This window comes from Festucalex cinctus, chromosome 15, assembly GCF_051991245.1.
Source record: "Festucalex cinctus isolate MCC-2025b chromosome 15, RoL_Fcin_1.0, whole genome shotgun sequence".
NCBI lineage: Eukaryota > Metazoa > Chordata > Actinopteri > Syngnathiformes > Syngnathidae > Festucalex > Festucalex cinctus.
In genome coordinates, this window is record NC_135425.1 from 8,798,081 (window position 1) to 8,810,960 (window position 12,880).

Here is a 12,880-nt window from a genome sequence, read left to right on the forward strand (position 1 = left end):
GTAGGAAGGGGGACCCACGTTGCCTCTTCGGGCTGTGCCCGGCCGGGCCCCATGGGTGCAGGCCCGGCCACCAGCCACCAGGCGCTCGCCAGCGAGCCCCGCCTCCAGGCCTGGCTCCGGAGGGGGGCCCCGGTGACCCGCGTCCGGGCAAGGGAAAATGTGATCCATTTTTAGTCATCATCATCAGGGGTCTTCTGAGCCGTGCTTAGTCTGGCCCCTCACCTCGGACCTGTTTGCCATGGGTGACCCTGCCAGGGGCATAAAGCCCCAGACAACATAGCTCCTAGGATCATTGGGACACGCAAACCCCTCCACCACGTTAAGGTGCCGGCTCACGGCATAAAGATTTGTATTAAAATGTATTATTATTGATCTGAAACTTCAGTCAGTGAGCCACTGTAATTAACAAACAGGTTGTAACCTTTTTCATGTTTGAACAGCATTGAAATAAAATATTAAGGGTTAATGTTCCATTAATATAACATTCTTTCATGCTTAATGTGTGAAAGTTAGACGTTTTGTTTTCCATCAAAAAAGGATGTTAAAAAATCGATTCGGCTGCCTATTGAATCGATTCGAGAATTGCGTGCTGTAGTATCGCGATATATTGCCGAATCGATTTTTTTTTTTTAACAGCCCTACTGCCCTGCTTACACGGTAAGCGGCCGGTTACGAGACTCCCACTGGAGGCAGTGATAGTCAAGAAGCTTTCATTTTACCCAAAATACATCCAAGTAAATACAGGGAAAGCTATTGGAGGCTGGAGGGAAGGGCACTGCAGCACACAGCGTTACACAGGACGGATAATGAAAGAGATGACCAGACACCATTGTGAATTTTGTGAGTTTTGTGAATGAGCCGGCCATTTTCGGGCCAGTGGCAAGCACCCCCGTGTTGCTAAACGTTTATCGCCGCGTGTCGCGGGCCGCCGTGCACAGTTCACACAGTGACGAACAACGAATAGTCATCGCCGGACTGTCGGAAAATTCAAGACTAGGCCACTTGTCAAATCTTCGCACGTCACGAGTGTTGAGTGAAATTCGGCCTTCAAGGGAGTAAGAAGAGCAGTTTTCATTGGCACCAAATCAATTCAGCTGTTCACGCCCACGATGACGCAAATTGCCCTTTTTTAAATATGCCAGGTTGTACGTATCTGCAAATTTACAAACAGCTGGATAAGCGGGATGGATGGATCGATCGATCGATCATTTGATGGTCCTGTATCAAAGTGCAGTTTAAGAAACAAAATTTACATGGATTTTCTAGTGACAACTGACAACATCAGACACAATAAAAGTAAACAAGTATATGTTTCATGTGCTGAAGGGTTGGATCCCAAAGCGCAGACACAAATAAGGCTTTAACGTTTTATTTACACATTTGGCTTAAACGAAAAGCAGCGAGAAGGCTAACTTGGGCTGTGAAGGCACACCGAGGAACAGAGTTAATAATCCGGCAACACACGCGTTTCTCAGACAGCTTATATAGACAGTGAATCGATCTCATTGGTTGAGGCTAGAGTGGGTACTAGTACTGACATGGAATTATCTGATTGGCTGTTGACCCAGTAACGCGATTAAAGATTCTTGACATCACAAAACATTGCATATAGCATTACAGATAGTTCTTGACATAGCATTAAAGATTCTTGTCACCACCTATCATCGCATAGCATTAAAGATCCTTGACATCACATAGCCTAAAACTAGTTGAAACTAGATGATAGTTACATCAGTACAAAACAGACACTTGACCTCAACTTAACAGGTCATGAACTCAAATTTGACCCAGGCGTGAACCCAGACATGAGTCTAAACCCCAAACATACCTCCTGCATGACTCGAGTCATGACAATATATCCTGTTTAATTTGGCCGTTTGTAACTTTATTGAGTCAATGCACTGGTCACCATCAGCCATCATTTCCCCCATTTAATTATATTTACACATCTGACTTTAGTATTGTTTGAGTTGATGTTATTATGGACACATCATAGATAGCATATAGATATAGATGATGCCAGTCTCACTATTACAGTATCTGTTTGGTCACTGTCTGAAAACGCATGTTTTTATGCTATTCCATTCATGTGTGATTCATATTCATATTCTTCACTCACTTATCGTCACTTCCAGCCCATACAACATATTGTGTTAGAATCATTAAGTTCTATTTCATACTGTATTTCAAAAATTGGCCCTGCTTTGGCAAATCCACCAAAGAAGTCCAATTCCTATTATTTGCGTGTGTTCAGATTGTCGATGTCAATGGACTAAACTACAAGATGGAGGGACTCAACAAATTCACACAGTACACAGTTTCCGTTTTGGCAATCAACCGCTTTGGACCCGGCACTGCCTCAGAGAACATCATTGTCACCACCCAATCAGATGGTGAGTTCTCAACCTCTTCCTTGACCTGCTATTGGTGATGAATAGACCACACTTTCATTTCTATCGTCGAACTAAGCAATTCATGCTGAATTTAAAATTTTGCATTTCTTGCCATTGAAACCCTAAACCCCACATTAAGCTTTTTTGTATTAATACGAGCTATCTTTGTGTGAAGCTTCATGGTTGGCGGATGATTTGGTTGGTTTGTGAGTGTGCGTGTGCGTACGTGTGCATGGGCGCAAACTCTTACTCTCTTCTGCTGTCAGTCATTTCACTGGGGACCCTGGATTTTTAATTAAGCGCCTCTCACTGTGACATTCTCATAAAGTTCACACACAAACGCACACATGCACACCTCTGTCCTACTTCTCTTTATATGCAAATCATATGTCCTTCCATTATTGTTTTCAACTGGGTTTAAAGTCCTTCATCTTTTTACTGTGTACGCAGCATGTCAACATGGGTAACATTCATCTTGACTTCATACATATTTGCTTACATTTATGGACATTTCAACGTGGACCAAAATTGTCTGTTCTGTGTGATTTTTTATTTATTTTTTTTGATATCGTGATGGGCTACCGTTTGTTGTCGCTGACATTTAATCCACTTGGTTATTGAAATGCATGAAGATGGTCCAACAATTTTATTGGCTATGTTATAAGTTTCTCTTATTTTCAATGAACAAGTGGCAGCAATGAGAATGAGAAATAAATATTCAACAGTAGATTGACTGTGTCTTATATGTTGTTGTATTCTTAGTATAACTGAAAATGAACATTAAAATGTGAAAGGCTGAAAATATTACGCCACGCGTCAAACAGCTTTTGAGACGTTTGAGCTTTAAAATGTGGTGGATTACATCAAAACATTTTAATAGAGGGTATTCAGTAGTCAACAGAAAAAGCAGAGCTCTGTTTTTTGGGACTTATTAGATTTTGCATGCATAAAGTAAAATAATGAAAGTCAATGACACTGTTGTTCAAATTGAGAACGTTAACCTAAATCTCTTAAAAAAAATAGATGAACAACAACTTAAGAGTATGAAATGAATGAACGTAATTTATCTAGAAGAACGCATGTTAGCTTTTAAATAACATTTTTATGATTGTCACTCTGTTAATATGATAACTGCTGAAATATCCTTAATGTGAGCAGAACATATGCAATCATTACATTTAAAAATTAGGCACATTGTTTTTGATGCCATTCTGTTTTCCTAAAACTATTAGTGTGTGTAAAATTGATTAATACAATTCAGTAACTTTGCACTTTGTAGGTTATAACTTAATGATGTTCAGTGCAATTGACATGCATTAGTTTACGAGACCCTGCCAAATCAAAATTGGCAGACATGCTCCCAACCAGAAAAGTACTTGAAGTGGGGAGTTTATACTTAAATATTGATCACTTTTTCATGGTATAGTTTCAAGATGACACTCTGCATGGTGTCCCCATGTTTTCACCATGAACAACGAGCTGACATACCCTCAGATAGGCGTTTTCGGTTCCAGCACAGCTGATTCCAGTGCGTTATATCAACGCTGAGTAGTTGCACCTGGAGGTACCACCAGACTTAAAAGACGGCCTGAATGGAGCCCCAATTCGCTGAGTCACCATGGCAATGGGGAAGCTGAGCGCGGCACCACCCTCTGCGTCCATGTTTTTTTTTTTTTTTTTTTTTTTACCCCTCTCAACCGGAAATGTGATCATATGGTGAATTTGAACCTGCCTTTAGAAAAAAAAAAAAAAAGTACAACAGCAGCAGTTCCCATAGAGGAAGGCAGTGTGGGAGAACTTTGCTACTATGGTCAATGCGTAAATTTAAATGTGGTCCTTTGCAATCACAATAATACGACAGGAGAAATCTGTTGAATGATAAATCATTAATTCATTTCATTTAGGTGCAATCCTGTGGGGGAGAAGCGTACTTGACTTAAGATGAAATATAAAAAAAACATTCAAAGGGGTATGAGAAAAAAACGGTAACTGACTGAAAGCTTAAATGACCTCTTTTTATGACACGAGCTAAAGTTACCTCTGGTTTCAGTTACATCCCTTTCTGAAACTGAAGACGCAAAGTTTCCGAACATTTCAGGGTTTCTTGACTCAGTGTTCTCACTAAACCAGCTTTGTGAATATACCCCAGGTCAACAATGGTAACATTGTTTACAAACATGGCTTAAAGAAAACTATTTCTATCAATTCAAGTGTATCAAATCAATTCTAATTGTAGTTTTTGTCCTTGGTTCACAATTAACTGGAAGAATATTTGTCTAAAGCCCTCACATTTTGCAGTAAAATAAAGTAATAAATATTGTTGGCAGATTCTAGCTTGTAATTGTTATGACTAGAATATCTTCTCATATTGTAGACCCAAGTGGTGCCCTGAGAAATAATGTTGTCGTAAATAAACTTGCATGCATAGACATTGAATGATAATGGAGTCATCTGTCCAGCTGCAGTCGCACGACACAATGATCTGAGAGTAAGTGAGCACAGATACTGAATGAGTTGTATTGTGCATCTCCCCATCTGTGGCTCTGTGATAACCATGACTTGTGGCATAATTACTCTCGCTCACACTTCTACATGCACACCGTCGCCACCCACACACACGCAATGAGCAGCTGAATCAATAGATAAGCTACGGACAGTTAATCAGTTAGGTGGAAAGACATTGTACATTCAAACTGCCCATCCTTCTTCGTCTGCTTATGAAGAGGTCGCAAGGGCAGCAGCCTCAGTAAAGAGGCCCAGACGTCGGGATCATGAAGCGCTCCCAGGCCAGCCAATAGACGTACTACCCAATTTAACTCCAAATAATGGCCGCTAAGGTCCTGTTGTGCGTGACTTGCGAAGATTGCAATCTTACACGAAGATCCCAAATAGCAGGGGCTAAATTGCATGTTAAGTCACTCTTACAAATTGTGCACATTGTTGGCATCAGGCGAACAAGTGGTGGAGACCGCTTTCTTTAAAAGATGGTTTTGCACTTTGACACTGTTCTATGGAGCAATTTGCCCAAAAATATCTTTACAGTAGCATTTTTACTTGACCACTTTTGACTCAAACATATTCTAATTAGCAGATTAACATCTTAGCTGGAAGAAGGGAGTGTGCAGTTTCATTTTTCGGCCACACGTGACAGTAGGGATGTAACGATATTCAAACCTCATGATACAATATTATCACGATATGAAGCCCACGATACGATAATTCTCACGATATTGTGGGGAGGTTGGTAAAAAAAAAAAAAGAGCTCAGACTAAAAAAAAAGTACAATATTGTGCTTTTGTACAGAACATCAATGTTATGTTATTATTATTATGTTTATTATTATTATATTTATTATTATTATGTTATGTTGTTAACACACAAACAACATTGAGTTCTTCCACATATTTACATGCTTCACAGGCATATTATGTTCCCATCCATCTGACAATTATTGTAGATTTTAAACATAGAAGGGCCAAAACATCCCAAATGAAAATTAAATTACACTAAAAAACTAGCCACCAGAGGGTGCTAGACTTGCACAATTGGTAGTCAAACTGACTTTTTTTCCACAGATGTGTGGCATTTAAATATCGTGAACATGACGACGACTATTTGTGGCAGTTTTAATATCACAATATCACAATATCGCGCTTATTGTTACATCCCTACGTGGCAGTAGCAATTCCAAATTCAATTTCTTGCATTGAGCACCTTTAAGTCACTGACGGTTTTCACCATAGAACTTGGGAATTTGAGAGAGGTCTGCAAATGCAAAATGAAATTGAAATGAAATTGGAAGTGTTGATGGAAACAACAAAAATCGAGTCTCGCGCTGTGAGAATTTTGGGAAAGTTGGCACCTGAATAAAAGTCAAATCAGTCAAGTTTTTTTGTATAGCCCTTAATCTCAAAGGGCTGCACAAGCCAACAATGACAAACATTAGCATTTGATCTAATCCCCCAACCCGTTAAAAAAAAAAAAGAAGTTAAAAATCCTCAAAAGGGGACAAAGAAGAAACTTCTCAGTTGCTATGAGCCCTGTGGCACTGTGATGTCATTTTCAATTTGAGAGCAAGTGGCAAAATGGCTGCCTCCTGTGATGGATAAAAACAGGTGGATTTTGCTACATAATTCATATTACACTAACACTAATATTATCCCTATTGATGCCCATGATTTTTACATTTTTCTTTATTAATTTATATGTCCTTTTAGGATGTAACGTGTCCATGAAATAACTTTTCAGCTGTGACTGATTCAAAGGTGACCTCCCCATTGGGTTTGCTAAACAAAGCATCAGCAATTGTGATGCTTTGTTTGTCTGGCTGTGTGCCAATCAGACTTTGTTTGGTGTTCCTTGACTGCTGTCAATCAAATGCATGACATGAAAGCAAACAGGAGGCAGACTGTGCTCTGACAACTTTTAGCCAGCGTGATCTGTCACCGCAACAAAAGAATACATGACAGGTGTTGCTTACCTTTCCCTCCCACCCACTGGCACACACCGACATACATAAATAAATATTTTTTTTGAAAAGGCATGTCAAGCTAAAATTAATACAAAGATCAAAAACTTTTTTCAATTCAAAATGTTTCTATAAATAATATGTTCTATGTGCCCCCACTAGTTTAAGCAGGAAATTCTGATTATTATTTAAAAAATATCTCTGTGTAATTTACACCACAACAGTAGAAATATACAAAATATTTATTGGTACACAGGTTAATTTTTGAGGAGGGGGGTGGGTGGTTGAAATTTCAGTATTACCTTAAATTCCACTATACATTTTGACTTTCTCTGCACATGCCAAATTTAGCATATATTTTTGCGATCTGGTCTCTAAAGCTGAGCTGAAAGGAAGTACAATACAATCGCACCATGAATTGACCAATACATTTCCAATTAAGTTAAGTATGTACCATCAATGATGCTTGTCGGTGGCGCATTGACATCACCAGTCCATTCATATGTAAGTCCGTGCATGTTGTCGAGTCGCACCTGGACTGACGTCATACGGCAACAAATTCGGCTTTCGGCTTTCTTGTGAATTTGGACACGGAGAGTTTCATCAGTAGGTTGGAAATGTACGATTCATGGATCAAACACCTGAGTTATACATTGCGACTTCAGAAATTAAACATACTCCTCTCTTTTGTGTACCAGTGAAATGTTACCATACTGAATATGGACAATCTGTGTTAAAATGTCAAAATGAAGTATATTGCTTTTGTTGTCATAAAGTGCACCGAAAACCAAGAAAATTTCTTCAATTGCTGTTCCATTGTCCACATGCATTTGCGTTTCCACGTTTGATTGAAATATGGACAATTATGCCCTTGAGCAAGGCTAGAAATTCCCCCAACTGATTGGAATGTAAGACTTTGTATCTCTCCAAGTATCTATTTCTTCTACTAACCCTAACCCTAACCCTTTATTCCTTATTATGGTTGCTCAACACTCCAGACCCGTCAGCAGACAATCACAACACACATATAGGCCATCAATCCTTCACGCTCACATTCACACCAATGGGCAATATAAACACTAATTCTTCTAAGATGCAGTTTTTTACCCAGAGAACGCCCATGGGAGCACGCGGATAGTATACAAACACCATACAGTGACGACGTCTCCCCCCCCCCCAAAAAAAAATAATATATATATATATATATATATATATATATATATATATATATATATATATATATATATATATATATATATCAATGTGGAGAATAAAATATCCGTTCTCGTCTCAGTCATTTCAGTGGTGCCCTGTAAATAAACTTCACTCAGCATCACTCCACACCCACTCATTCCTATTCAAGTCACAGCAGCAATGTCGCCGCACAGCACATCGCCGCAGTGGATTCATAATTGGACTCATACCCGCAGCCTATGACATTAGAGGCTGGCAAGATTGCAACGACGATGAAACCATTAGTTTAAGTAGCTATCTGGTATTCCTCTTAAAGGTGTCACAGAATGAGGTTTAATCTTACGGCGCTACCTGTTTGACTCTGTTAAACCCCTAAAACCTTGCTTGTATTTGGGTCACAGCACCAACATCACCTCGGAGCGCATCACTACGCCAGACTTTTAAGGCACGGCCTTAACATGAGAGACATGCATACTTGCAAGGAAAATACCATCAGGCAGTACTCTCTGAGGCAGGCATTTTTAGTTACACGCTGCTGCAGATGGCCAGTACAAGGGATTTATGATGATATGACACATGAATAATGATGAACATAAGATGTCTGTGCAATGCAACTTCGGATTTTTTTTCTTTAATGGACGAGCAGGGAAATTCTATTTGTTGAATGTGCTCCTGGCTAAAAAAACTAAACAAAACAAAACACTTAAGCTATTTTAGCAATATTGTGCAATAATGTCCATTATTTCATGAGAACTTCAGGGTCAGTGTTGATGCTTTTAACATGACTATGAGTGAAATTAATCTGTCTGCTTACTGCTTACCTTTTCATTAAACTATTTACTCGACGCTATTTAGAACTATTACCTTTTCACGTGTTACCTTTGAAATATCTGAATCATCATGAAATGGTTGTAGCGATGTGAGAAGTGATTTTAATTGGTTGACTGAAATTATTTAGTTGTATATATTATACTGTTTGTGTCTGCATTTTCAGAAACCAGATTATGCATGTTGCCATGAATTCACCTCTTCACCAATTTTTGTATTTTTTTTTCCCTCATGCAGTACCCAGTGCTCCTCCCCAGAACATCACCTTAGAAGTTGTGCTTTCCAGGGTAAGATGACATTTCAATTTCAAATATTTGGATAAGCGGTTCAGAAAGTGGATGGATGGATGGATGGATGGATGGATGGATGGATGGATGGATGGATGGATGGATGGATGGATGGATGCAAGAAATTTTGCAAAAACGTTCAAACATATTTGCAAATATGTTTCAACATACTTGCTAAAGGCTAGAAATGCTCAATGCTAAAAAAAAAACTTTCCCATAATACCCCGTTGTGTTTTGATGAACGGAAAAATGATGAAAAATGCTGAACGGAAATCATGCATTCTAGACATAAGAATGCATCATGAAAATTACGAATAAACAATGTTTAATTACATCATTTTCGAATGTATTTGTTTGCAAATATTTTGCAATGAGTATTTACAATTCCGGTGGAACATACAGTACTTGCAAATGAATTCAGACACATTTAAATACGTTTAAACATACATGCCATTACGTTTGAACGTATTCAGGAATGTTTACGCCACAATGGAAGTTCCACGCTTCCGTGGGAAACCCATAAAATATGACATGAGTTTTTGAAATGGAAATGGAAAGAGGGGAATTTATTAATAATAAATGTAACATGAAAACATTTAGCAAACAAATAATTGATGCTCAGGTCAAAGCGTACAGAGAGAAAACCACAACCTACAGGATGTGCTCGACATGTTAATTTATGTTTGCTTAATAGCCTCCTTTCAATAATATGAATTGTACTTACTTGTACTTTAACTTTATAAACATTTATTTAAATTGAGTATGCATGTTGACAGAGACTTACAACTGTCATGAGCTTTTAATTGAATTTGATGTAAACTACCACAACAATTAACATGATTTTACAGGCCGTGATTGATTATGTTTATTCTGACATTGCAAGTGTGACATTGCCATCAGTCATCAGTTTCTCTCTTGTGAACCAACCTCATTTTACTGATGGATATCCGCCACAAATATGTTCACATGTTGGCATGCTCATTTATTGTTCGCATTGATTCGTGGGAAAGTTCTTGACAAATCTGAATTCATAGACAAACTCAGACATATTAAAAAGGGAACGTAATAATCCTCTTGACAGACAAAGATGAAATGTGGATTAGAAGTCCTTAACTCATTCACTCTCAGCCATTTTGACTGAAGCAACCCCCTTTGCTCCCGGCTGTTTTACTGGATTTGGACTGATTTTGCAAGGCTCACAGAATATTGTGTTCTATTGCTATAAAAACATGGATGGAACATACCAAAAGAATGATAGAGTCTCTTCTTTCATCAGGTAAAAAAAAAATATATATTTATCAGTTTCCATTTTGCAGAAATTAGCATTAGAATATAGCTAAATTTCATCATTATTCACAAATCTAATTAAAATTCTGAGTAATTGAACTGGTTTGCAACATGGCCCAGGTTGATCTCTTATACTCTGCTGCCACCTGCTGCATGTTTTTGGAATAGTTACCATTACTTCAACCATTCTCTTTAGTTCAGAGGCTGCATCAAAGCTTTCTGTATGCTCTAGTATACAAAAAAAAACATAAATACGTCTTTGGGACACTGTTAATATTTAAATGTTACGATGATTTTGGGAGCAAATGAGTTAAACATGTTGGGGGCATCAGTACACAAGCTAGGATTTCTTTAGAAATGCCCAACGGCTCAATCCCGAAATATCTGCATGTTCTTTTCAGTAACAATTCGATCCAATGAGTAACCGTGTTGTTAAATCCTAACTCATTGTGAGCCCTTCTGCTGACTCGTGTATTCTGTGCAGTATTTATCTAGTGTGGATATATATGTTAGATTGTGTCTTGTTGTACCTTTTATATGCTTTTTTAATTCAGCATTTTGGTAGTGAAATGCTATCTCAGTGAATGAAAATGTCACTCTATGTGGTGTCCTTCTCGTAAGAGTTTGAGCTATGAGAATACAACTAACCGTTGGCCTAGCCGTAACCACTTGCTCCCGGTCTTCATGGTAACAAAAGTCTTATTCAGAATTGTGCAGGCAGACGAGGTGAGCCAAGACTCGTTTTCATGAGGTAGAACTTCCCCTCTAAATGGCTGCTACATGTGCTGTTATTCTTTATCATTTGTGTATTTTGACCGGGTAACTCTCTGCATAGTACTGTAAGTGTATTTTACAAACATACAAGGCCTTTTTCTGACAATGGTATATTTAGTCCATGGCAGACAGCATCAGAGAATACGAAAAATGATTCCAAATATAATGTGGACGGCTCATAATTCATGTCCATAAAGAGGAGGTTGAGATTGTCTGTCTGTAGAGAGCTGACCTCATTTAGTTTCTGTCTGCTTACTTTCTTTCCTGCATGTGATTGATATTTCTCTGCTTAAAGGGCTGATCGATGGCATGATGTCAGAGCCGCAGTTCAATGTCAAGAAACAGTGAATGAGCTTTTTTTCCCAAAAGACTGAATTCAGATCAACAATCACTGTTGTTTTGATTATCTAATGTTCATTTAGTTGTTTCTCAGTGATTGTTAGTAAACAGATTTTATTACTTACTTAAGAACACACTTTTTCTGATTGTTTTTCCACATGCAAATCATTTGAAACCTCAATGCTTACCTAGAATGGTCATAACCAGTTCTTCATTCAGTCGGAGTGTCCCAGCTGGCCTCGGTATATTTGAGCTGCAAGCATCTCTGCTCATGCATGTGGGTGATGCGGCGGTGTGATAAGCTTTTGAAATGGGAACCAAAATGAAAAGGGGATTTGCACACCTGTCCCAGCCTTAATAACGTACATGCACATGATGTGCACCAAATTTTGTCGATGTTTGTCTGGAGGCTTCGCAGATGTTGCCATATTGTTGAGAGAACAATGTCAGACACATCAAAAGTAATAAAATGCTGAAGTGCTTCCGAGTACCATTGTAGCAGGTAGTAGCAGCTGTACAGTAGAAGATGAACAGATTATATTTCATATAAATTAAGCATCTGAGTAAGCATCTGAATGTGAATAAGGTCCACCTAGAATTTGTAAAGCCTTTGGATGTTGTTGGGCTGCATCTTGGCTCAAAAGCCTCTGCAACATTGTGCAACATCGGGGTTAGTGCCTCTGAATCGGCAGCTGGGGTGGTTCAAACTGTATGGCATCACCCTCCTCAGCCTCCTTTGTATGGTCTCTTGAGGGATTCTTGAGTGGAGGTTCCATTGGGAAATCAAATCTCAGATTCAGAGGAGCAGTGTGGGTTTCATCCTGGATCAGTGAACAAGCTCTATGGACTCAGCAAAATCCTGGAGAGTGCACTGCAATTCGCCAAACCATCTACATGTATTTTTGATGCTTGAAAAAAAGTGTTCAACTGTTGGCCTTGTGGAGTCTTGTGTGCGGTCTTCTGGGAGTATGTGGTAATCGCCTCCTGCATAGAGGTTGTGTTACGCCCGGCTCGTCAAGGGGAAGGGAAGTAACACAATAACAGAAAATATAGAGTAGATAAACACGGGGTTGACTTTAACATCTGAGTAGTTTAATTGAAGTTTCAGGCAGGGGTTTGACAAGGGAGTGGAAGTGGAAGGTGAACAAATAATAACCGCATTTGACAGAACTGACAGAACGGAGGAGAAACAACAATAACCAAAAGGGAAATAATACAAGTCTACACAAGAGCACAAAAATGGGTTACCCAGCTCACGGGTCTAGCGAGTGTCTCATACCAACAGCAAAAACGAAAGAGACACGAACGAG

General features: G+C 38.9%; 1 protein-coding gene across 4 annotated transcripts in view; it reads left to right on the forward strand.

The window, feature by feature from the left end:
• Positions 1 to 12,880, forward strand: part of dcc (DCC netrin 1 receptor) — a 466,971-nt gene that overhangs the window by 294,594 nt on the left and 159,497 nt on the right. For all 4 annotated transcript variants that reach the window (XM_077498096.1, XM_077498095.1, XM_077498097.1 and 1 more), the window contains exons 11-12: positions 2,255 to 2,393; positions 9,121 to 9,170. In XM_077498096.1, the coding sequence (XP_077354222.1) occupies positions 2,255 to 2,393; positions 9,121 to 9,170 (189 nt within the window). The remainder of the gene's footprint in view (positions 1 to 2,254; positions 2,394 to 9,120; positions 9,171 to 12,880) is intronic.